We start from the raw sequence: 24,079 nt of genomic DNA, 5'->3' as shown, positions 1-24,079 counted from the left end.
ACCCGGCGGGCTGGGGCGTGGCTTGTTGCCATAGCGACCCCCGCCGGCTGCGCAGCGAGGGGGCCGAAGCCGCGAGCGGCAGTTCGAGGCCATTAAGGACCACAGCGGGCAGGTGTTCATCGGGATGGAGAGACCAAGACAGAGAGTCCGAGTCGCGCCGCTTCGTGGTAGAGGCGGGACAGGCTGCAGGAGGGAAACGGCCAGAGGTTTCTAAATGCCCGCCGGCCCCGTCTCCGGGGGCGCGGCCTCCACGAAGCCAATCCGGTCCCGGCTTCGGGGCCTGACGCCTCGCTGGATCTTCCCGTCCCGCGGAACCAATCCCTTTCCGCGGCCGGGCGCTGCCCATTGGCTTTACCCGCTCCGCCGGGGCGGGCCGCACGCCTTCGCGTCCCCTCTGGGGGTTGTGCAACCCCTCTGGGAGCCAATCGCGACACCCCGGGCCTCCGGGGAGGCTTGTCCTCGGGAGCTGCACCCGGCTCGCCGGGCCGGGGTGGTGCCCGGCGCTCTTGTCGCTCATTGGCTTTGTGATTCCATGGGGTGGGACTTGGCTGGGCCTGAACTCCATCCGCGGTCCCTGGCCGGTTTCAGGGCAAAGCTGCCATGCGTCCCGGGGGCCGCGGGCGGCCCCGGCCCCGGCTCGGGGAGCGCGGCCTGATGGAGCCGAGCTCGCCGCTCAAGCGCCGCCTGCTCCCGCGGGCGCAGCTGCTGCCCGTGCTGCTGCTGGCGCTGGCCGTGGGCTCGGCCCTCTACACGCTGTGGGGCAGCTGGCACCGCAGGACCGAGGAGCTGCCGCGGGTGAGGCTGGGCGCGGCGCGGGCACTGGAGGGCCCTCTCTCCCCGCTTCCTCTTTCCGAGTTTCGGTTTGACGTGGCGCTACCTGGGGCCCTGGCCGCAGGTGCCACCGGCTGCCTCCCCGGAGCGCAAGCCCCCTCCCAACGCGCCCCCTGGAAAGAAAGGCTCCGGAGTCGTCAGGCTGAGGGTTTTGGGTTCCACGCCCGAAAGGCAACTCTTGGAAGCCTCCCTTCCCCTCGCTGGGCTTCGGTTTCCACGTCAGTATCGAGGGGTAGGCTAAACCGGGTGGGCTTGGAGAGACTTTGATCCTGGAAGTCTCCCATGCCGCGGAGGCTGCGCCTTAGAGGCACCCGGGCTTTTGGGGGGAGGGAGCAGTGCGCTCATTCTTCTCTTCTTTAGACGCCGCTGACCGGAAGTCTCCCGGAGGCCCGGCTGCGGAGGGTGGTGGGGCAGTTGGACCTGCAGCGCCTCTGGGGCACTTTCCTGCGACCGCTGCTTGTTGTGCGAGCCCCGGGCACTCCGGGCAGTCTCCAAGTCAGAAAGGTACGAGGCCCCGTCTCCTCTCCCAGCGCTGACCCGCCCCCACCCCCACACACACCTAGCCCAGCCGGGCATGGGAAGCGGGGGTCCTGTCCAAGGGTCCCGGAGCGGCGGAGGGGCAGGAGCCAGGCACTGACTCGAGTCTCACACAGGTGTTTCCCAAGCAGCAAACAGCCCCGTGAGGGGTCAGTAAGATCTTCAATGTGCAGGTGGGGAGGCCGGGGCCCAGGGAGCTTGCAGCTGGTCAGTGGGAGACCAGGGCTGGAACCCAAGCTTAGGTTAGCTCCAGAGCTGGCGGCTGGGACTGGCTGTACTTCTCCTAGAAAGCATCAGGGCTCATTTGCATACTGCTGCCTCCTGACCCACGTGAGACAGGTTCATTCTATTTTATTTGAAGATTTGTTTACTCGAGAGACAGAGTTACAGAGAGAGAGAGGTCTTCCATCTGCTGGTTCATTCCCCATATGGCTGCAACGGCCAGAGCTGGACCGATCTGAAGCCAGGAGCCAGGAGCTTCTTCCAGGGTCTCCCACGCAGGTGCAGGGGCCCAAGCACTTGGGCCATCTCCCACCGCTTTCCCAAGCCATTAGCAGGGAGTTGGATCGGAAGTGGAGCAGCTGGGGCTTGAACCGGTGCCCGTATGTGATGCTGGCACCAGAGGCAGAGGCTTACCCTGCTCTGCCACAGTGGCGGCCCCTGGACTAGCGTCCTAACTTCTCCCGCCCTGAGTTTGCTCGTCTGCCATTCCTAGGCAGTCTGCATCCCACAAGGGTTGACACACACGGTGAGAGATTTAGGAGTAAGCTGGGGTTCGTCTCGTGGGCGTCGCGATGGGGTCACCCCAACATCTGGCACCCAGTGGGTGCTCAGCAGGAGGGTATGAGTGAGACCCACGCGGGGCGGTCGAGTCACCCCGGCTGCCGCGCGGGGCTCAGGTCCCACGCGCCTTCCCCGCACCTCCTCCCCAGTCCCGCTCCGCCCTCCCACCGCTCTGTCGCCACAGTTCCTGGAGGCCACGCTGCGGACCCTGGCAGCCGGCTGGCATGTGGAGCTGGATCCCTTCACAGCCTCGACGCCCCTGGGGCCCCTGGACTTCGGCAACGTGGTGGCCACGCTGGACCCAGGCGCTGCCCGTCACCTCACCCTTGCCTGCCATTACGACTCAAAGTTCTTCCCCCCGGGGTCCGCCCCCTTCGTGGGGGCCACGGATTCGGCTGTGCCCTGTGCCTTGCTGCTGGAGCTGGCCCAGGCCCTGGATCTGGAGCTGAGCAGGGCCAAGGAGCAGGTGAGGAGCAGGGGTGGGCGAGGGGCCGTGGGCCAAGCCACCACCCTCCCTTGCCTGGGCCTTTGCCATCCTGCTTGTCTGCCCACGTCCACGGAACACACAGAGCTGCGGGCATCTTCCTGCCTCCTCTCGGCTCCAAACCCTCCGCGGCTCCCACCTCACTCCAAGCATAAGCCCACGAGGTGTGCCGGAGCCAGCTTGCTTGGGAGAGTGGCGCCTGCGGCGGCCAGGGGTGTTGCCCGCCCGGGCCCAGCAGTCGCTGTAGCCTGCACTGCCTGCAGCGCCACCTAACGGCTCAGACGTAGCTCCTCCTCTGTCACCTGAGACCGGGACTGTCGCGTTCCTAGCAGGTGGAGAAGACGTGCATGGAAGACCCGTGACGTGACTGGGTCCTGGGGGCCTCTGCAACTCCCCTGTGCCCCAGACCGGTAGCTTCTGCACCGTCAGCCCTCTGCACCTCCCCCCATCACTCAGCTCAGCCACACCCACCTCCTGTGTGTTCTAAGCCACAGGGCTCTCGCCCACCACAGGGTGTTTGCACCTGCTGTCTTCTCTGCGTAAGATGGGTTTTTTTCTCGGGTGTCTTCCTGCCTGGCCCCCACCTTCAATGGGGTGCCCGCCCCAGTAGCACCTCTGCAGGGAGGGGTCCCCAGCACCCCCGCTCAGCGGCCGTCACTGTCCCGTGGCTTCCTGCTGGTCTGTCGGCCCGACATAAAGCAGGGTGTCCATGAAATCTTGGGGAACGAAAGCACAGGTCGGAGCCTTCTCCCCTGCTCCTCAAACCCCTTCCATGGCTCCCCAGGGCCCCTAAGACAAAGCCCAAACTCTTTGACCACTGCTAACCAGCCCCCATCCCCCACCCCCGCCCCATCTCCTCTCAAACCTTTTTGGCCACTTCTGCGGTGCCAGCCTGGCTCTGTGTTGTCCCTGGGGCTGCAAACAGGCCCCTCCCACCCACCCACTCTGGGTGCAAACGCACCTTCCCAGCAGCCCCCAGGGCCCCCCAGGCCAGGGCCACCCCAAGCCCCTTGCTGCGCTGTCCAGGACCCTGTGGGCTTTGGACGCGTCTGTCCCAGCGCAGCTCACTGCTCTGTCTCTTCTGCCAGACTCAGCCTTGAGGGCAGAGACTCAGTGGGTTCTTTCGCGCTGGGCGTGGTTCCAAGACCTGCCTGGCTCCCTGCTAGATGGAAAGAGCCCGCCCTGATCCCCACTTGTGGACAAGGACACTAGAACGGACACCATGCCGGTGACCGCGTGGCCACGAGACAGCCGAGCGCAGACAGGAATGCAGGCTGCGAGTCTGGCTCTTGGCCACCTCGCTCCCTGAGTGAGGACGTCTACCCTGTCCCTACTCCGCCAGGCCAGGAGCCAGGCCGCGTGGGCGGGCCGAGGGCTGCTGCTGACCTGGGCCTGGCCGTCCACTCCTGCAGGCAGCCCCGGTGACCCTGCAGCTGCTCTTCCTGGACGGCGAGGAGGCGCTGAAGGAGTGGGGCCCCAAGGACTCCCTCTACGGCTCCCGGCACCTGGCCAGGCTCATGGAGTCCATGCCACACAGTCCCGGCCCCACCAGGATCCAGGCTATTGTAAGACCGGGGTCCCGCCGGCTCCCGGCCAGGGAGGGAGAAGGGGAGGTGGAGCGGGCGGGACCCTGCCCGGCTCCCTCCAGTGCTGGCTTCTTCCGCCCGCTAGGAGCTCTTCGTGCTTCTTGACCTGCTGGGAGCCCCCAACCCCACCTTCTACAGCCACTTCCCCCGCACCATCCGCTGGTTCCATCGGCTGAGGAGCATCGGTGAGAGCGGAGGGACCCGGGACAGCGCGGGGGACAGGCCGGTCCTCCCACCTCCCACCTCCCTGAGGAACCGGGGCAGAAATGCAAATGAATTCTGCAGCAGCGGTTATGAAACTGGGACCGGGGTGGGGGGCGGGGGCGGGGAGACAGCCCTGGTTTGGAGCCCTGGCTCTCCCTTCTCAGCTGTGTGAGCTCGGGCCGGCGGCCTCCCCTCTCTGAGCCTCAGGTTCCTCTTTGTCAGATGAGCGTGAGGGGAACGGTCCTGTTACCCCCACCCCCAGACCCAGGGGGATGGGGTGAGACAGGAACACGGGGTCCGCCGTGGGAGGGGACTGGTGTTCGTTCTGTGGTTGCACAGCCATTGCCTTAGCTCCGGGCCCGCTGCCTGTGTCTGGCTGTGAGCTGTGGGCCCTGGACTGCTGAGGCCTGACCCTTGCCCTCTGGCCCTCCCCGCCTCCAGAGAAGCGTCTACACCGGCTGAACCTGCTGCAGTCCCACCCCGAGGAAGTGATGTACTTCCAGCCCGGGGAGCCCCCTGGCTCTGTGGAGGACGACCACATCCCCTTCCTCCGCAGAGGTGCGTGCTGCCGCGAGGGGCGGGCTCGGAGGCCGAGGTGCTGGGCGTGGGAGCTTTCTTAGCCCCTTTGTGCCTCGACTTTCTCATCTGTGGAATGGGGATATCTCAGGGGTGTGAGTGTGCTCCCGGGAGGGTACCTCGAACAGTTCATGGGAAAACGGAATTGAAAGCTGTGCTGGGGCCCGTGTTTGGTGCCACTCAGGACCCCTGCATCCCACTCTGGAACACTCCTGATTCCAGCTTCCTGCTGATGTGCACTGGGGAGGCAGCGGGGGTAGCCTAAGTACTGATTGCTGTGTAGACCTGGATGGGGCTCCTGGCTCCTGGCCCCGCCTGACCCAGTCTTGGCCATTGCGGGTATTTGAGGGGTGAACCAGCAGATGGGAGATCTGTCTGTCTGTCTCTCTCCCTTTCTTTCTTCCTTTCTTCCTTTCTGACAGGCAGAGTGGACAGTGAGAGAGACAGAGAGAAAGGTCTTCCTTTGCCGTTGGTTCACCCTCCAATGGCCACTGCGGCTGGCGCGCTGTGGCCGGCGCACCGCGCTGATCCGATGGCAGGAGCCAGGTGCTTCCTCCTGGTCTCCCATGGGGTGCAGGGCCCAAGCACTTGGGCCATCCTCCACTGCACTCCCGGGCCACAGCAGAGGGCTGGACTGGAAGAGGGGCAACCGGGACAGAATCCGGTGCCCCGACCGGGACTAGAACCCGGTGTGCCGGCGCCGCAAGGCGGAGGATTAGCCTAGTGAGCCATGGCGCCGGCCTCTCTCCCTTTCAAATAAAAAAAAAAATTTTTTTTTAAAGACGAGTTTATTTTGGTAGAAAAAAATGCTCAAATCCTAAGTTTTCCCATAACAGGCATTTTCCAAGAACTGCCTGCAGTACCCTCGTGTCCATAGAGATCTGACGGGCCCGGTGCCCCACGCGGCCAGCACCCAGGTCCTTGTCGGCTAGCAGTGTCCCGGATGATGGCAGAACTTCTCCCCGCCCCCCCCCGTCTCTTGAGGCCCTGGCAGACCAGCAGGGGCACCTGCATTTCCGGCCTGCTGAACCCACACTCTGCTCTGCATGACTGGGGTTCCGATGGAGAGGTCAGGGTCAGAAGCCCCTGGTGCGGGGCTAAGATTCTGCGTTTTCAAACCAGTCGGGGCTGGATTCCAGGATCCACAGCTCAGGCTTGAGCCCTCGGGCAAAGTCCCTGGCCTCTCTCAGTCCTGGGTTTGGTTTGGTTTTGTTGTCTGGAAAATGTCTCTCTACAAGGAAACTTCCGAAAGTTGGTAGGAAAAATGTAATGCATATTTTCCATGACCTTTTCCTTGCATACAAATGTGTAGACATAGGGCTGTGACTAGGGCAGGTGTGTACACTGCCTGCTCACCCCGGGCTTGGCACAGCGTGAGTGCTAAAATCCACCTTCAAAATGTGTGCTGTGTCAGTTACTCATCCAGCAAATACGCTTTCCTTTTTTTTTTTTTTAATTAATTAATTTATTTGAAAGGCAGAGTTAGAGAGAGGCAGAGCCAGAGAGAGAGACAGAGAGGTCTTCCATCCGCTGGTTCACTCCCCAAATGGCTGCAATGGCCGGAGCTGTGCCGATCTGAAGCCGGGAGCTTCTTCCTGGTCTCCCACATGGGTGTGGGGGCCCAAGCACTCGGGCCATCTTCCACTGCTCCCCCAGGCCACAGCAGAGAGCTGGATGGGAAGTGAGGCAGCTGTGCCACAACCCTGGCCCTGGGACCTGGGACTTGAACCCCTGCGCTCTGAGAAGGATGCAGGAGTCCCAAGCAGCGTCCTAAGTCTGCCCCAGCCCGCCCTGCAGAGGGCTCACTGTAGGGACTGTGCCGTGCCGCCTCGGACGGGGGCTGGGCTCCGGGCGGTGCTGGGCTCGTCTGGGTGCTGTTTCTTATTAGAAGGGGCATGGTGTGCACCTGTCCAGGGAGGAAGTGAGGGGCCTCTTTCTCTTGGTCTCTCCACAGTCCATTCAGCTTACAGTGGCTCTAATTTGTGTCATGGAAACAATAGGTATATTGATTTAAAAAAATAAACATGCACTCAAGAGCCCTATCTTCGGGGCCCACACTGTGGCACAGCAGGTGAAGCTGCAACCGAAGCGCAGGCATCCCATATGGGCACCGGTTCTAGTCCCGGCTGCTCCACTTCCGATCCAGCTCTCTGCTGTGGCCCGGGAGGGCAAGGAAGATGGCCCAAGTCTTTGGGCCCTGCACCCAAGTGGGACACCTGGAAGTAGCTTTTGGCTCCTGGCTTCCAGATCGGCCCAGCTCCCACTGTTGCAGCCATTTGGGGAGTGAACCAGCAGATGGCAGACCTCTCTCTCTGCCTCTGCCTCTGCCTCTAACTCTGCCTTTCAAATAAATAAATAAATCTTAAAAAAAAAAAAAAAAGAAAAGAAAAGAAAAGAAGAAGAACCACCATATCTTCAAGTGTTGAGACAGAACTTGGGCGGGGTGGGGTGGGGGCAAGGATACCTGGGTCCAGGCCCCCAGACGGGCGATGGCCTTGACCTCTCTCTCCCCTCAGGGGTCCCGGTGCTCCACCTCATTGCCACGCCCTTCCCCTCCGTCTGGCACACACCCGCCGACTCGGAGGCCAACCTCCACCCACCCACGGTGCACAACCTGAGTCGCATCCTCGCCGTGTTCCTGGCGGAGTACTTGGGGCTCTAGGCTGCGGGCCTGACCGTGCGGAGCAGCAGCAGGGAGCGTGCCGATGGCACCTGCAGCCTGGGAGCCCACGCGTGCTGCTCGCCTTCGCCCACGCCTGCTGTGGCTCCTGCTTGCACTGTCCCTGCAGACCCTCTCTCCGCGGCCACCCTCCAAGGACAGGAAAGAGGCCGCTGTGGGCGTGGGAGCCCAAGGAGGAAGAGCTTGGCCCTTCCCGGAGGTGAACACTGGGTGTGCAGGTACGCAGGGACCAGACGCTGAGGGCCGGGACCAGCGACACTGCGGGAACAAGCGGGCGCTCTGCGGCTTGCGTCTTGTGTCGGCCGTGCAGACCCAGCTCCCGGGGGGGCCGCCGGGGCACGCGCCGTGCACGGGAGCAGGGGAGATGGAGGCCAGCCCGTCCTGCTGCAGACCCCGTGGGTGGGCAGAGGAGCGGCGCCTGCACGTAGATTCTGCAGAACTGGAGTGCATCGGCAGTGCATGGCCAAGGGCCTCGGTGCAGCAGTTCCCAAAGCACTTGGCCGTGGAACCCTTTCAGAAGATCGTTTGGAAACACTGGGTTTGCACTGTTAAGAGCGCCGAGGGCGGGAAGGACATGGGGTCACGGCAGAGCGGCTCTTTCTGCCAAACCACCTTTTCCAGGGTGGGGGGGTGCAGCTGCATTCCCACCCCTCTGCTGGGGTGCCCCTCACAGGCCGGGACCCTGCGGCAGCGGGGGACACCTGCCTAGCACCCAACGTGGAGGGTCATTAGACGGCGAAGGTGACGTCCGCCTCCACTCCAGAACTCGAGGGCTCAGTCTCAGGCTGCGGCCGGACGGGCCGGACACCAGGTCCTGGACGCAGCTCCCTCAGGCAGCCAGCATGGCCCCCCGTCAGCTCAGTGCCCCCCTCCCGAGGCGGGCGTGATTTCGGCTCGCTCTCTGGGGATGTGGTGATCGAGGCGCGCGTGCTGAGGCTGTCGCAAGGGCCAGGGACCGTCCCCGTGGGCCGTGCTCCCCTCCCCCTCCCCCAGCCCTACCTTCCTTCCCCAACCACCTGGGCTACAGGAACAGGGTATTGATCAAAAGCAGCCAAGGCCTTTACGCGGCTTGTGGCTGGCTTTATGCACAATTTCGGCTTGAATCTGGGTCGTCAGCCGCGCCTGACGGAAGCTGGCAGGGACTGGCAGGGTCTTCTGCAAGCGCCAGGCCTCCCAGGCCCCAGAACCTGAAATGCTGCAGCACACGACTGATGTCACGTTCCCACCGGGCCTCACGTGGCGGCTCGCGGCTGAGATGCAAGCACATGGAAATAGTGTGCAAAAGTGCCCCCAGGCCGTTTGTGCAAGGTGTGTATGGAACGTAGGCATTTCCTGTTTAGACTGGAGTCCTGTCCCACCAGTACTGTGTACAAGCAAAGGGACCCGCGTCTGAAAACACTGCTGGTCCCAAGCGCTTGGCACAGGGATACTCGCGTTTATCCCCATTTCTCAGATTGAGAAACTGAGCTCCTGAAAAATCAGTGACCCAAGGTCACAGGGCAGGGGGAGCTTCTGTCTGCCTCTGACTCGCGGGTGCCTCGTGTCAGTGTGGCGTGCGGCCACCGTGGCTGCGTGGGCTCTGCACTGCCCGCGCCACGAGTCGGGCCGCCGCCCTCTCCTCCCTCGCCTCTCGGACCCCCTCTGCCCCTCTTCTCTTGTTTTCTGCTCGGTTCTCCCTCCTCCCTCAGCTTTCGTCCAGAAAACTCCCCCTTCAGCCGCACCCCATCTGCGGCCCCTCCCGAGCCCCGAGTCTGTGACTTCCTCTGTGGTATTTCTCACTCCTAGAAGTCACGTCTACGGCTTCTTCGCAGGCCGGTTTTCAGCCTTTAGCTCTTTGTAAAGAGAGCCGGGAATAAACAGGGCTCGTCGTCGGTGGCCGAGGACTCTGGGTGTTTCTGCTCTCGGTGCGTCCCGCTGCTGCTTGTGAGAAGTTGTTCGCGGGGACACTGAGTTCCTCCCGCCAGGCCGCTCAGCGCGGTCGCCTGTGACACAGGGCGTGGGTCTGTCTACACCTGCGGCAAGGGCGAGTCTCTGACTACAGTGTCCCAGGTCAGCTTTCTCTCTCCTTGGTCCACGGTCCCCTCGGGGTCCTGAACCCGCGGCTCCCTGGGATCCTGCCTCGGGCAGCCCGTGGCCTTGACTGCTGCCCGCTGTGCCTCACCAGTAAGGCTGTGAACGTCAACAGGAAACCCTTCTGTCCCCAGCGGCCAAACCTTCCCCTTCGTCCTCAGCTTGGTGGGCGCCGGCTGGATTTTACTTGATGCTGTTAAGGAAATTATTCTACGTGCTGTTTTCAGCAAGAGGGTCTGAACAACCTGGCTTAGCCACCACAGGGGACCGAAGCTCCCTGACCCGGGGCCAGCGCTCAGACCCAGGTCTGTCTCACTCAGCTCAGCGGTGAGGGCTCTGACCCCTCCGTAAGGACGCCAGGAACTGCCCGCGGCCTCTCAATGTCCGTTTTCTCTTTTCTATTTAAATTTAAAAATGTGGCGGGGGCCCGTGCTGTGGCACAGACTGAGTTGTTGCCTGTGACACCACCGTCACAGCTCCACTTCTGTCCAGCTCCCTGCTAACGCGCCTGGGAAGGCAGTGGAGGACAGACCACGTGCTGGGGGCCCTGCACCCGCGTGGGACACCCGGATGAAGCTCCTGGCTCCTGGCAGCTTCTCTAACTCTGCCTTTCAAATAAATGAGTCTTTAAAAAGTGTTTCCTCCCCCCTTTTCACCGAGTGAGTATTTTTAAACTTCCACTCGTACGGCTGCGTTTCCGTCTCCGGGTCTCCTTCGCCTTCCCCAGGCTGCTCCAGCCCACGAGGTGCACGCAGAAGCGGAGGGAAGGGGTCTCCCTGCAGCACGGTGACAGCAGGCTGCCCGCAGTCCCCCAGGACCGCCAGGACAAGGGCTGGCGCAGGAGGAGCCTGGGTTCCGGGTGACCGGAGGGCCACTGCACTGCCCACTGACTCCTTTAAAAACACACAAACATCTATCTCTTGTTCGGGTGCTATTTTGAGGTTTTCGTACCCCAGCTGACGCAGGTGCGAGGGCCAAGCGCGGCCTTCGGCTAAGGACCCCTCCCCATCCCGCGTGCGCGGGCCTCTGACCCCGCCTCTCCCCACCCCCTGCCCTTCACAACACACAAACCAGTCTGGGCCCAGCCTTATAAATACTGATTTTATAGAAAGGACCGATTGAAAACTGGTCAGATGCCACACGCTAGAAGCTTCCGGAATCACAATGGTGAAAACACAAAACCAACCCAGAACAAAGATATCCCCAAACCAAACCGCCTGAAAATCAAGGTCCCAGTTAACCAAAGGATTCTTAAAAAAAAAAAAAAAAAAAAAAAAAAACACACGAGGCTGGGGCTGAAGAGACCGCCCACGCCTGCACAGGTACCGGGCGGAAGGAGAAAAGCACACCCTCCCCCGCCCGGCCCTCTGGCCCTGCTCTGGCCAGAGCCAGGCGAAGGGGCTTCACAGCTTTGGGGGCGCCGGCGAAAGCTTAAATAATGGGAGGAGGGGGCTGTCCACACTGAGAATTTTTTTCTCTTCCCCTGTAAGGAAGGGGAGAGACTGGTAGCCAGGGGTCTTTTTACTTCCTTGTAGGCCTCCCGGCGGCTGCGACGGAGGGCCCTCAGCGCCCAGCCAGGAGGTGGGCCCTGCTGCAGACCCGCGGCCTCCCGGGAGAGGGGTCCGGAGGGGGGGCCCTTGAGTGGTACCAAAAGTAGCTGCCATCTGCTCCCTGCGGCGGCTCCCTGGGGTGGGGAGTTTGGCAGGGAGGGAGTCGGGGCTGACGGGAGAAGAGACTGAGATGCTGATAAACAAACAAACAAAAACCAAAAAAAAAGCAAACCCTCGCGGAGGGCCAGGGGCTGAGGCGCAGAACACCAGCAGGGTCGGGCTCTGGGCCCCGCCCCGAGGTCCGCGCGGGCGGCTCCGGCCGCGGCCCGGCCTCACCTGCCCTCCTCGCGGCCCGCGCGGCCCCCGGCCGGCCCGCCGCACGGCAGCACCCAGTTGTTGTCGTGCAGGCCCAGGCGGCAGCCGGGCGTCTCGCGGTCGGCGCGGCGGCAGCACATCCAGTAGGAGCGTCCGTAAGGCAGGTCGTGGTGGTAGGGCTTGGGGTGCCAGCGGCAGAGCGACACGTCGCCCTTCTCGTACCTCTTGCGGCACTGCTTGCACGGGTCGTCCCGGTAGAGCGGGTCGCGGCTCCAGCGCGAGTCCGTGGCGCGCACGCCGAACGCCTCGATGATGCCCTTGAAGTGGTGGCAGGTGCACTTGAGCGCGGCCAGGGCCCGCGTGGGCAGGAAGCTGAAGATCTTGACCAGCACGTGCTCGGGCAGCAGCAGCATGTACTGGCGCGGCTCCAGCAGCCGCTGGATCTTGAAGCGGATCTCCAGGAAGTCGTGGGACACGTGCCGGTACAGGCGGCACAGCGAGGTGTCCGCCGGCCCCTCCGCGTCGTCCGGCGCCGGCGCCGTGGCCGGCGCGTCGGCTGGGGGCGGCTCAGGGGGCCCGTCCGCCCCCCGGGCCTGCAGGAAGAAGAGCTGGCCCGGCGGGGGCGGCTCCTCGGGGCTGACCGTCAGGCACACGGTCTCCTCCTTCACGTTCTTGGTGCCGTCCTTGCCGAAGAAGGTGCACTCGTCCACCACGCCCGTCACCACCACGTCCACGTGGAAGCCGGAAGCGCCGCAGTCCCGGGCCGGGGGCGGAGGGGGCGCCGGGGGAGCGTCCTCGGGCCGGGCGGCCGCTGGGGCGTCGGCCTCGCCGGCTTCCTCCGCGCGGGCCAGCAGGAACTCCACGTTGCTGGGGAGCGCGTCCCGCGAGGGGCTGATGAGCTGGTACAGGTCGCAGGTGATCTTGTCCTTGGCCCGGGCGCCGGGGCCCGGGCTGCCCGGGTAGGCACTGCCAGGCCGGCCGCCGCCCGCACTGGGCAAGCCGCCGTCCGGCCCGCGGGGCTCCCGGCCGTTGGAGATGCGGAAGGCGATGCGCACCTCCCCGGGGCCGGGCCCCGGCCGCTCCTCCTTGCGGAGGCCCTTGGCTGGGGGGCTGTCCCGCTGCGCCTCGAAGTGGGCCACGGCCTCGGCCACCCGGCTGCAATCCCCACCACCACCACCGGACCGGCGTTCGGACCCCAGCCCCTTGGCCGGCCCACCCTGCTCGGCCGACACGAAGACCATGGGCGCCGGGGTGGCGGGGCGCGGGTAGGTCTGCAGGGCCAGGGCGGCCCGCTGCTCCACCAGGGCCACCATCTCGGCCACCGAGAGCAGGTCCGCGTCCTCAGCGGCTGACGTGGGGCCTCCCTCGGCGGCGGGGGGCCCCTCCCGGCCCCCGGGGTCTGGAGGAGCCCTGGTGGGCTCGAGACAGCGCCTCCTCCGCTTGGCCTTGGAGCTGTCGCTGCCCCAGTGGCCCTTGACCTTCATGGAGCTGGCCCGGCCGCCCCCACCGCACTGGTGGGCCACGAAGAAGGCCACCTTCTCTTTCGTGTTCCCGGGCTTGATGACGTACCACGTGTCCAGCAGCACGCGGCCTTCGTCCCCAGCAGCCGCCGCCGCGGAGAGGAGGGGGCCGGGCTGGGAGGCGGGGGTCTCAGCGGCCAAGGCAGGCGGCGTGTTCTCCGAGTGGGCGGGGCCATTGTCAGGCTCCGCCCCGGGGCCGGGCTCAGTGCAGGTGGAGGGCTTGAGGGCTGCGGCAGGCGGGCGGGGCTGGTTCTGGGAGAAGGTGCCGAAGGGCCGGGGGCACCAGAGCTGGAAGGGCAGGAGGCTGCCGCGGTCCATCGCGGGGCGGACGGCAGACGGCCTGGGCTTCACCGCATCTAGCGCCTCCGTGGCGCTGGGGGGCTGCGTGCCACCTGGAGATGGGAGAGGAGGCGGGACGAGTTGGCTTTCCCTCCGGGGAGCACCCAACCCCTACCTGTCCTGAGGGGGCCGCTCAGGTGAGCAAAGAGAGGGTCGCAGAGGGTCGGGGACCCCCGCCGGGGCTCGCTCCCTCCCCAGGCCCCCCCGCCACTGCAGCTCTGCCAAAGCCACAGTTCCCTGACAGCTCCTCTCTTTCCCACCGGGTACCCGGTCCCCGATCCTGAATTCCCAGCCCTGATGGCGCCTGGGCCCATGGAGGGAGGCCCGGGCCAAGGCGGGGCTGGACAGGCCCTCCAGCGACGGGACTCGGGCTCCTTGGGGATCTCGAAGCAGCTTGCACACATGGCCTCGCAGGGCGGCCACAGCCCTGGGGTTAGAAGCGGGTTCTAGTCCAGCCCCTCCCCCAAGTGGCACACAGGTAAACTGAGGCCCCATCACAGGATGGTTACATGGCTGGGACCGTGGTGAAACCAGGCTCTCAAACGCGGCTTCGCGATGCTTCCACTCGGGCCTGTTTTGATGGTGACTAGTTTCTCTGCATGACCTGATGGGGAGGTAGTTCCGATGTGACCCGTTCCCACGGTGCTAATTCCCAGTAAGAGGCGCCTGCCTCCGCCGGGGGCTCTGCTAGGCCCCTCTCCCTGCGAACACCCCCAAAGCGAAAGAAAACCCCAAGCCTCAAGCCTCCCTCATGCCTCTGGACCAGAGAGGCTGGCAGACTCCAGCCCGGAGGGCCAAAGCCAGCTCCCCAGCTGCCTCTGCAAATAAAGTTTTATTAACACACTGGCGGCTGCTTCCCGTGGCCTGCAGAGCCTGGACCACGCATCATCTGGCCCTTTTGGGAGCAGCGTGCTGACCCCTGCAGACGCCAGGCACAGCCCTAGACACGCCTACCCCCACAACCCGGCCCCTCCCATAACCGCCCCTGTGCCTCAAACACAGCCCCTGCAGAAACCCCAATCCACTGCTAAAAAAAAAAATCACCGCGCAGCCACCCAAACCTATAGATGGCCACGCGTGCCAACCACCGCAACAGACACACCCACGTGTCAACACAGGAAGGCCATCCCCACGGCTGCTGCCCCCACAGCCCACTAACCCCCCCATCAGTTCCTAGCCTCCTCTCCAGTGCCTCCGTGCCCTCCCCGATACCCAAACCCTTCCAAATCCTGCTTGAAATCCCCAAACCTAAAAATATCCTCCCGCAGCTCCCAGGCTCCGGCACACACACACACCGCTCACAGATGCCTCAAGCAGCGCCCCAGGTGCCCCCCACACCCACAAAGCACCCTGGGTGCAGACGTACTAACAGAGAGCCCAAACCCAGCAATGCTCCTCCCAGCCAGCAGCATGTGCTGCCTGCAAGCTCTCAGCGTCCCTAGCCCCCGCCCCAGCTCCAGGAGGCACCCCTAGCCCCCGCCCCAGCTCCAGGAGGCACCCCTGGCCCCCGCCCCAGCTCCAGGAGGCGTCCCTAGCCCCCGCCCCAGCTCCAGGAGGCATCCCTAGCCCCCGCCCCAGCTCCCGGGAAGCACCCCTAGCCCCCGCCCCAGCTCCAGGAGGCGTCCCTAGCCCCCGCCCCAGCTCCCGGGAAGCACCCCTAGCCCCCGCCCCAGCTCCAGGAGGCGTCCCTAGCCCCCGCCCCAGCTCCCGGGAAGCACCCCTAGCCCCCGGACGGGCGGCGCTGGGTCCCCTTTCCCGCCCAGGCACAGGGCGGCTGAAGCCTCGCTGGGGTCACACAGCCGGAAAAGTCCAGGCGAGGTCAGCGCCCAGGCCCCCTGGCCCCTGGATCGGTTTCCCCTCCCGGGGCTGCCCAGATCCTACACCGACCAAACACCCCAATCCTAAAATTCCCACGTTCGGGAAGCACCCAAAGTATCCCGCAGCCACGCGACTTCCTCACACCCAAACTATCCCTGAAACGCGGAGAGTGGGCCCGCCCTCCACGCGGGAAGCTCCCACACCCCTCAGGTGACCCCGAAGCCTAGACACGCCCCCAAAGCGCCCTCACCCGCGGCGCCCCCCCAGACGGCGGGAGGGGCGGGAGGCGGCACACACGCATGCGCGCCGCGGCCTCGGGCCCGCCTCCTCGCCTCATCGCCTTTGGCGCTCCGCGCGGGTGGCGCGCGACTACTTTGCTCCGCCCCTTTGTTGACAGACGCGCGCGTGACGGCCCCAGCCAATGAGCGGCCGCCGTTCGGGGCCGTGCCCATATAAGGAAGGCCTTGGCGAAGGGGCCCAACTTCGAAATAGGGAGGAGTAGGCGAGAGGTGACGGGAGGGAGCGGTGGGATTCGAACAGCCGGGTGTGAGGGAGTGTGGAGCAACTCCCAACGCCCTGCTAGGCGGAGGCACGGGCCAGGGCAGAGGCCGCGGCCCTCACAGGGAAGCCTATTACGAGACGTTCCCTCCAGCCAGAAACCTTGATTGACAGTTGAGATTTAAAGGGCCAAGCGGCCTCGGGACGGAGGACTCCCGGGCAGACGGAGAGCGCGCCGCTTTGGCTGGGAACCGGGCGGCTGAGGTCTCCAGTGGGCGAAACTGGACGCCGGGATCACCTCGCTGTGGACGGGGCAGACCAGAGCGCTGCGCCGGCCCCCGCGGCAGTGAGTCCAAGCCTCCGGGCCTGCGTCCAAGGCGGACCTGTTGGAACGGGCGCCGAACCTGACTCACGCCACAGCAAGAGAAGGGGGATCAACCCAACGAGGAGTTTAAAGTTCTGCGCACCCGCTCGTTTACGACTGCACGTGCTGCTCGCAGCACTAGGCGCTAAGCGCTAGGCGCTCCGGACACCCGGCAGGCCTCTCCTGCGCGCCCCCTGCCCCCAGCCCCCAGCCCCCAGCCCCCTGCCCACAGCCTCCTGTCCTAGCCTTGCCTGCTTCCCGTCATCCCGCACATAAAACAGCAGGGTCTCACCAGCCTACAAACACTGGCCCTGCTCAGCGCCTGCCGGGAGAAAGCCTGGGCGCCCAACCCGGCCCGCACTCCGCGCCCCTGAGAGGCCCAGGTGGGCTTCTGGTCCGACACCAGCGAGGGTGGAATCCCGGGCCCCGTGCGATCCTCTGCAGCGACCACCCCCGGGACCTCGGCTCAGCCATCGCCCTCTCCAGGCTGGCTCAGCCATCGCCCTCGCCCACGCTGGCCCGTGCTGCCTGTCAAGCTCACCCTGTGCGGGGCACCCCCAGCCCACCAGATCTCCACCTGGCGCCATGCCTTGGTCTGTGCTCAACTGTAATTATAGAAGAGGCTTCCCCTGGCTCCCTTTCTGGAGACGGCCCACCTGCCCAGAGCGAGACTCCTGGGCTCCCCCGTCCCTGCCCTGCCCACTCCGAGTCAGCGCTGTCTGGGGAGGGGCAGGCTTCCCCCTCCCCTGGATTGGGTACAGGGGTGGGGCGTGATGCGGGAGACCCTACACTAGGTCCGCCTACTCCGGGAGGAGCCGCCTACTCCGGGAGGAGCCGTTCACGAAAGCCATGACCCTGGAAGAGGGAGACGCTGAGGACTGACAAATGCAAAGCCAACAGTAGGGCGAGGGACAGAGACGGGGCAAAACAAACCAATGCAGCACCCACAGAGTTGTCAACGTTCGCCATCCTAACACCACGGCTCCAAAATACAGGAAGCAAACCCCCACCACCCCCGCACACCTCGGCCATAAACCTGTGAGGACCACAGGCTGGCTGGCAGACCCGCCGCTGTAGCGCGAAATTTCAGAGGCGATCGCTTGAGAAAATGAGACGAGGACCCGAGCCTGACCCCTGATCGAATTCTCCCAGCAACTAAAGACCTTTCTGTGCCCAGCACGCAGCGGGCAGCGGCGAACACTCGTCTCCGACATTCCCCGAGCTCCTCTCGGGTGCTGGCCCTGGGCTCGGCGCTGGGGACACACAGGTGACACTGAGTCACCAGGGACAGTCACGGGAAAGGGCCCGACAGCAGCAGCTAATCCTTGAGCACTCAGCAGGTGCGTGCCTTGCGCTCAGCACCTCACAAATCACAGCTCATTGGATTCTCACGCCGGCTACGTTTAATGTCAGGCCAGAGGGGCAGGCCGGGGCTTAGGGCGGCTGAGTAACCGCGCTCGGCGGTGAGTCTGGCCGAATCCAGGGCCCACGGCTTCCCTGGAACAAGCAGGGGTGCGGAAGGCTGCCTCGGGTGCTCCTGGCCTCTCCCTGAGCCCTGGCACTCGCTGCTCCCCCGCCCCGATGCTCTCGCCCAGTGCCCGGGGTCCAGCCCTCAGAGCACACTGCTGAGGGCGGCTCTGACTTACAGCCGGCGCCCTCCGCCCAGCAGACCCGGATCCACACCCAGCCCCCTTTTCTGAGCTGTCATTGTGCTGTCGGCGCGGCTGACTATTTAAGACACAGCGGAATCCACGCATGCAGGTTCCAGATCCAAGGACTGAAAACATTCAAACAAATGCGTGGCCGGCGCCGCGGCTCACTAGGCTAATCCTCCACCTGCGGCGCCGGCACACCAGGTTCTAGTCCCAGTCGGGGCGCCGGATTCTGTCCCGGTTGCCCCTCTTCCAGGCCAGCTCTCTGCTGTGGCCCGGGAGTGCAGTGGAGGATGGCCCAGGTGCTTGGGCCCTGCACCCCATGGGAGACCAGGAGAAGCACCTGGCTCCTGCCTTCGGATCAGCGCGGTGCGCCAGCCGCGGCGGCCAGTGGAAGGTGAAGCAACGGCAAAGGAAGACCTTTCTCTCTGTCTCTCTCACTGTCCACTCTGCCTGTCAAAAAACAAAACAAACAAAAAACACAAATGCGCATATCCTGAGCCTGTTGACATGTTCCCTGTTACTCCCTACACAATGCTGACACCTGTTTACCTAGCGTTTACACTGTGCTGAGTATTATACGCCATCTAGACACCACGGGAAGTGCACAGGGGTACGGGGTATGCACGGGGTTTATGCAAATACTACACTGTTTGTGTAAGGGGCTGGGGCGGATCTGCGGGGGTCCTGGGACCGGTGTCCCCAGCGTTCTCAGGGACAACCGCACAAGCTACACTTGCTAAAGTCCCTTTTCCAGCTCCTCCTACGACAACACAAGCTGCCCAGAGCCTGCGTTCTGTCCGTGCTTTTCACTGCTGTGTCCCGAGCTGCGGGAGCGGTGCCGGGCGCTCAGCCACTCCCAGTGCGGTTCCCCGAGCAGCGGCCACATGGCATCGCACCGCCGGGGAGCTCGGGCCCTGCCCCGGGCCGGCCGGATCCCCGCGTGCGGGCGACAAGCTCCGCAGGAACCGTGCGCACGTCCCAGCTTGAGAAGCGAGGCCCGGCACACGAATGCCGCACGCCGTCCGGCTGCTGCACGTGTGCTGTCCAGCCCCTCTGCAGGAAGCCGGCTGATGGCAGACACCACTCTACACAACGCCACCTCCTCCAGGAAGCTGTCCTGGCATTGCCCGCGCTCCCTGGGGCCCCTGCCTGAGGCTTCCGCCTGCTGCCGCAACTGTCACCTGTTACGGAGGCGCGATGATGGCGTGGCTGAGGGCCTCTCTCCTCTCCGGCCTGGGGGTTTCTGGGAGGCTGGGGCCTCTCTTCAAAGGCGCGGCTGCTGTAGCCTCTGCACGTGGCTCCTGGGGCCTCCGCCAGCTTTCCCAGGAGAGCCAGCGGGGTCTTCCCAGCACACACGGGACCACTCCCCTGCCCGAACCTTCCCATGAGAGGCCCCAGTTCTCAGGAAACTACGGCCCAGGAACTGTTCCTGAGGCAGCGCTGGAGGATTTGTTTTCACCAAAATGAAATAAACTGAGGGGGAAAAGACATCGGTTGGAGGAAATGAGACCCAGCCCAGAAGAGAGGCAAAAAGGAGGCTGTGGACGCAGGAGGGGCGGTCCTAGGAGGGCAGCCGGGCAGCGGGTCTGGGGAGCCCACGAGCACAAGTAAGTATACACAGAAGAGGGGATGGACAGACATTTAAGAAGCCTGGGTCCAGGGGCCGGCGCTGTGGCGCAGTAGGTTAATCCTCCGCCTGAGTGCCGGCATCCCATATGAGCGCCGGTTCAACTCCCGGCTGCTCCACTTCCGATCCAGCTCTCTGCTATGGCCTGGGAAAGCAGTGGAAGATGGCCCAAGTCCTTGGGCCCCTGCACCCACATAGGAGACCCCGAAGAAGCTCCTGGCTCCAGATGGGCCCAGCTCTGGCCCTTGCAGCCATTTGGGGAGTGAACCTGCGAGCGGATGGGAGAGCCCTCTCCCACTCTCCGTCTATAACTCTGCCTCTCAAGTAAATAGTAACAATCAGTGGAGTCCTGGCTCTGTTTCCGACTCCAGCTTCCTGCCAATGCGCCCTGGGAGGCAGCAGCTGGTGGCTCAGGTACTAGGGTTCCCACCACCCCGGGCGGAGCTCTGCGCTCCTGGCTCCCGCCTGGTCCGGCCCCTGCTCCCTGGCCATCTGTGGAGTGAACCGTTGGGTCTAAGATCTCTCTCCCCCTCTGTCTCGCTCTATCTCTGTGCCACTCTGGCTTTCGAATAATAAAAATCCTTCAAAAAGGAAAAGAAAAAGGCCACAAATCAGCAAGCAAAGCATCCAGCTGAGGAAGCTGAGGGCGAAAACAACCCAAGAAACCGGAGCAACAGGGCCGCAGAGAGAGGGCAGGGGCCGCGCCCACGGGACCAGGCCCTCCCCCGAGTGGGCGGGGCCACTTCCGGCGCTCATGCAGGACCCCCGCCTCGCAGCCCCTCCTCGCCCATCCTGCTTGGCCTCAGGGCCGGCTGGCTCCTCCCTCGGGGAAGTTTTCCTTTCTGACTAAAGCCCCCTGAAGGGAGGAAAATCATCCCAGTCCTGAAGGAACTCAGGCGGGAGCGTGTGCGCACATGTGTGTGTGTGCGCATGTGTGCACATATGTGCGCGCGTGTGTGTGCATGTGTGTGCGTGCGCATGTGTGATACACACACAACCTGCTGGTCTCAGCTTTCCCACATCCGGCAGTGTGTGTGGGTGACCCCAGGCAAACCCTCCATGCCTCAGTTTCCTCCACGGACGGCAGCATCCACCCACGGATCGGCTGAGGATGGAGGCGGGCGAGCGCCCGTGCCAGGATGGCCCGAGTGTGGGTTCACCTTCGGGGCACTGAGATCGCACACAACGGGAGGCTGGGGGCCTGGAAGCGCCAGCCGCAGGCTGCCCCCCCTGCACGCCGCCTTCTGGGCTTCACCTCACCCCCAACAGCCGCTCGCTAAGCAGAGGGCCCGTCCTGGGTTAGCACTGGGTCCCGGGCGGGCGGGTCGCCCTCACTTTGGGGACAGAGAGCAATTACTCTGCTAACCAGGCCTGGCTCCAGGCAGGGTGGGGGTGGGAGTTTGAGCACGCACAGACCAGGAGACAGAAACCCCTGCTCAGGGCCGGCGCACGGCGAGTCCGCGGGGGCCAGTGCTGGGGGGACCTGCTGCTACAGGGGGGTCGCCCGTGTGTGTGGCGCTGATGGCGGGGTCCTGGCTGTGGCTGGAGGGGTCAGGGATGGCTGACGCCATGAGCCAAACCTTGTGGAAAAATCTGTGCTTTTAGGGACAGGCCGGCGTTCTCACAGCCGCTAGAAACACACCATCAGGAACGGTAAAAGGACCGCTTTGTATGAGTAAGCTTCAAACCAGCGCCGGCTGCAAACAAATTTGCGGTTTCAAAAAAAGGCAAAATAGCGTGGAAAGCAGACACGGTTTCTAAGACACACAGATGACGGCAAGAGGAACAACAAAAAGAAAAAAGAAAGTCGGATCACCGAGGGGCACCCCGATGCGACATGGGAGGGCTGGAGACGGGACCCTCAGCACCCAGGCACGCGACACCCGGCTGGCAAAGCTGGCAGAAGGGGCTGAAATGAACTGGGGACAACAGAACCCAAACTGTGCAACCCCGCCCCAGTGCTGTCGACAGCGAGCCCCGTGTGCAGTGGGCAGAGCGCACAGGGGGCGCTGTTAGCTTCAGAGGCGCTGGCGTCCCTGTCGGACTGCCCGCCTGCACAGCATGTCCCGGGAACAGCAGACGAAGGCCTAGGAACTTGGTCCCCACCTTCCACGTGGGAGACCCAGGCGGAGTTCTGGGCTCTGAGGGCGGCGGGCCTCTGGGGCGTGCAGCCGCAGTCACAGATCTAAGTCTCCTCCCTCTTTCAGCAGGAGGCTGCCTCAGAAGTGAGGCAGTGCCGGGGCCGCAGCAGGGCCTTAACCTGCGTCCTCACAACACCGGCCCCGGCACGCTTTTCTCCAAAGACTAAATACCACAGGAGGACCTCACTCTTTGCACACCTTTTCTCATCGACTCCTTACAGGGACCTCCTGGGGCGAGCTGTGGCCCCATTTCACAGATGAGAAAACCGAGGCCCGGAACGGCATAGCAGCTCGGTCAAGAACAGGGAGCGACAGAGCTGGGGATCTGAACCCGGGCCTGCCTGGCGCCAGCGCTTTTAATCAAAGCCTTTACCACCAGGGCCATTGCATGCTGCAGGAGGCTCACAGCAAATGAACCAAACTGTTTCAAGGCGATTTACAAAGTTGCCACACTGCCCAGTGAGGACCCAGTGCCCAAAAAGGTGAGATAAAACAGTCAGCAGACAGATACACCCAGTTGTTAGAAAAATCGCCTGTCCATCGAAACACCTGGAGCTGGGCCAGGCTGGACATCGGCCTGGGAACTGCTCATCCTTGGCAGGAGACAGGAACGGGCCGAGGGACAGTTCTGAGCGCCGTCTCCAACTCAGGAGCCCGGGGATAGGGAAGGGAGAGAACCCGGCAGACAAAGACAAGACAGCTGCCTGCCGCCTTCTCTGTTCCGGAACACACGCTGCTGTGCCCAGTCTCCAAGCTACCTTCACCACCCAGCAACCCCAAGCCCTCCTCACGCATCACCTCCGTGGACCCACAGACTTTCTGGAGCCTCCCAATCCCCCAAAGACTTGTCCAAGGTCACACGGCAAGCGACTGGAAGAGCTGAAATTCTCACTCAAGTCTGCTTTGGTCTTCAAGCACGGGGCATCAGACTCTGAGCCAGGCTGCGCGGGCCGGAATCCGGAGCCTGCCGCGTACTGCTGGGTGACCTTAGGAAAACTGCTTAACCTCTCTGTGCCTGGCTTCCTTTCGCTCACATAAGAGCCGATCACAGCACCAACACCCCAGGGGTGCTGTCACAATGCACTCAGTACCCACAAACAGCGAAGAACCGAGCTGAGCATCTGCTAAGCCCGGAAGGGTTCATCGCCAACCACGTGGAAGCCCTGGCTGCATCTGACCTGGGCTGTGTCCCCATCAGAGCCAGGTTTGGGGCAGACGCCCCTGGGGCTGGGCTGAAGAGGAGGGGCTCCTTTGGCACCTGTGACCCAGCCACATTCCTGGGGAGGACAACTTCCCGGGGCAGCTCGGAGACCAGCAACGGCTGGGCTCCCGCGAACAGTAACCATTGCAACGACCCTCCCCTTAGCCCCATCTCCCCGGCCCGCTGGCTGTTCCCATAATACAGATAAACGCACTAAGGCTCAGACCCGAAGACCGGTCACAGAGCAGTGGCAGAACGGGGGCTTTCGATGCTGCACTGCCCACCAGGCTCCTCCAAGTCCCACCGGGGACCCGAGGGTGCCAAGGATTATCTCCGCGGCCCCGCCTGGCCACACTGTCCCGTAGTTCTGGGGCTGGGAGCCTCGGGCTGGACCCGGCCAATTACCTCTATATCCGGCGCCCGTTCTCGCGTTTGGTACCCCGCCCCGGCCCCGGAGTCGGACCCACGCCCGGGCGCACCACCTATTTCTCTCTCGCACCTCCTCCGCTTGCCCTCCTGCCCCCAAACGGATCCAGGGACTCCAAGCCATCGCACCTCCGGCTGGCCTCTCCCTTGGCGCCTTCAGGCCCCCTCATCCATCCCTGACCCCTGGACAACCCCCGCCCCTCGAAACTGCCCCCTTCGGGGCCTCTGCCTGGACGGCCAGGCCCGTCTGCAACTCGGGGCCCCCTTCCCTAGCTCTGAGCCCCTCAGAGTCAGTTCCCAAGCTCGCCTCCCTCCCCACCTCCAAGCCCCCATTCTTCACTCCCTCCGGCTCCCCTTCCTCCCGAACCCCTCTCTCCAGCGACCTCCACTCGGCCGGCCCCGTCTGTGGCTCCTGCCTCTTCCCTCTCGCCACCTGGTCCTGAACCCCCGCCCTGACTCTCACGCGCCCCCTGCCCCCGCCTGGGCTCTCACCGTCTCCCCGCGCTGCAGCTGCCTCGGCTACGCGGGTTTCCCCCACTCGTTCCTCTCCAACCTCCCCTTCCGGGTTCTCGCCCCTAGGCCCCTTGGGAATTGGAGTCCGGGCGGCCGCGGACTACAACTCCCAGAAGGCAACGCGGTCGAGCTTGGAGGTTGGGTACGAAACGAAGTAGGCGGGCTGAGGGCGAGGGAGGACTGACTCCCCGGGGGGCAAAGGGGCGGAGGGAGGACATGTGGCAGCGCAGGCGCAGTAAGCTCTCCGCGAGGCGTGCCGGGAGATGGAGTCCAGCCTTCTCCATTTTGGCCCGGGCCCCGGAAAAGGAATTGAGAAAATCGCAAAGGGCGTTGGTGCGGGGAAGAGTCGCGGAGGAGAAAG

At 64.0% G+C, this 24,079-nt stretch overlaps 2 protein-coding genes across 6 annotated transcripts; one reads left to right on the top strand and one right to left on the bottom strand.

Moving 5' to 3' along the window:
• Positions 1–50: 50 nt before the first annotated feature.
• On the top strand, positions 51–10,388 carry QPCTL (glutaminyl-peptide cyclotransferase like). 2 transcript variants are annotated; one of them, XM_008252226.5, is made up of 7 exons: positions 92–795; positions 1,192–1,335; positions 2,336–2,617; positions 4,048–4,200; positions 4,307–4,406; positions 4,867–4,983; positions 7,518–10,388. In XM_008252226.5, exons 1-7 carry the CDS (start codon positions 601–603, stop codon positions 7,661–7,663), a joined length of 1,137 nt encoding a protein of 378 aa, XP_008250448.1. In that variant the 5' UTR covers positions 92–600; the 3' UTR covers positions 7,664–10,388. The 2 variants fall into 2 exon arrangements, with proteins under 2 accessions (XP_089175520.1, XP_008250448.1); XM_089319394.1 differs by lacking the exons at positions 4,048–4,200; positions 4,307–4,406; positions 4,867–4,983; positions 7,518–10,388 and adding an exon at positions 2,965–3,127 and having other exon boundaries at positions 51–795.
• A 450-nt stretch (positions 10,389–10,838) lies between these two features.
• FBXO46 (F-box protein 46) lies at positions 10,839–23,792 on the bottom strand. 4 transcript variants are annotated; one of them, XM_051840093.3, is made up of 2 exons: positions 23,698–23,792; positions 10,839–13,528 (listed from the first exon to the last, which is right to left on the bottom strand). In XM_051840093.3, the coding sequence occupies exon 2, from the start codon at positions 13,452–13,454 to the stop codon at positions 11,634–11,636; it is 1,821 nt and encodes a 606-aa protein (XP_051696053.2). In that variant the 5' UTR covers positions 13,455–13,528; positions 23,698–23,792; the 3' UTR covers positions 10,839–11,633. The 4 variants fall into 4 exon arrangements, with proteins under 4 accessions (XP_051696053.2, XP_089175517.1, XP_017195222.3 ...); XM_089319391.1 differs by lacking the exon at positions 23,698–23,792 and adding an exon at positions 16,697–20,174; XM_017339733.4 differs by lacking the exon at positions 23,698–23,792 and adding an exon at positions 15,544–15,653.
• Between the last annotated feature and the right edge of the window lie 287 nt (positions 23,793–24,079).

This window comes from Oryctolagus cuniculus, chromosome 18, assembly GCF_051225735.1.
Source record: "Oryctolagus cuniculus isolate XC-2025 breed Fujian yellow rabbit chromosome 18, ASM5122573v1, whole genome shotgun sequence".
NCBI classification, from domain to species: domain Eukaryota; kingdom Metazoa; phylum Chordata; class Mammalia; order Lagomorpha; family Leporidae; genus Oryctolagus; species Oryctolagus cuniculus.
This window is presented reverse-complemented; position numbering and strand designations above follow the sequence as displayed.

Bases quoted from the DNA above. Each gene is read 5' to 3' on its own strand.
- QPCTL (XM_008252226.5), top strand. From the start codon at position 601: ATGCGTCCCGGGGGCCGCGGGCGGCCCCGGCCCCGGCTCGGGGAGCGC. The intron at 4,407-4,866 runs GTGAGAGCGGAG...CCCCGCCTCCAG, and splicing joins CCATCGGCTGAGGAGCATCG to AGAAGCGTCTACACCGGCTG. The intron at 4,984-7,517 runs GTGCGTGCTGCC...CTCTCCCCTCAG, and splicing joins CATCCCCTTCCTCCGCAGAG to GGGTCCCGGTGCTCCACCTC.
- FBXO46 (XM_089319391.1), bottom strand. From the start codon at position 16,742: ATGGCGCCAGGTGGAGATCTGGTGGGCTGGGGGTGCCCCGCACAGG. The intron at 13,529-16,696 runs GTGAGCTTGACA...TCCCATCTCCAG, and splicing joins CTGGGGGTGCCCCGCACAGG to GTGGCACGCAGCCCCCCAGC.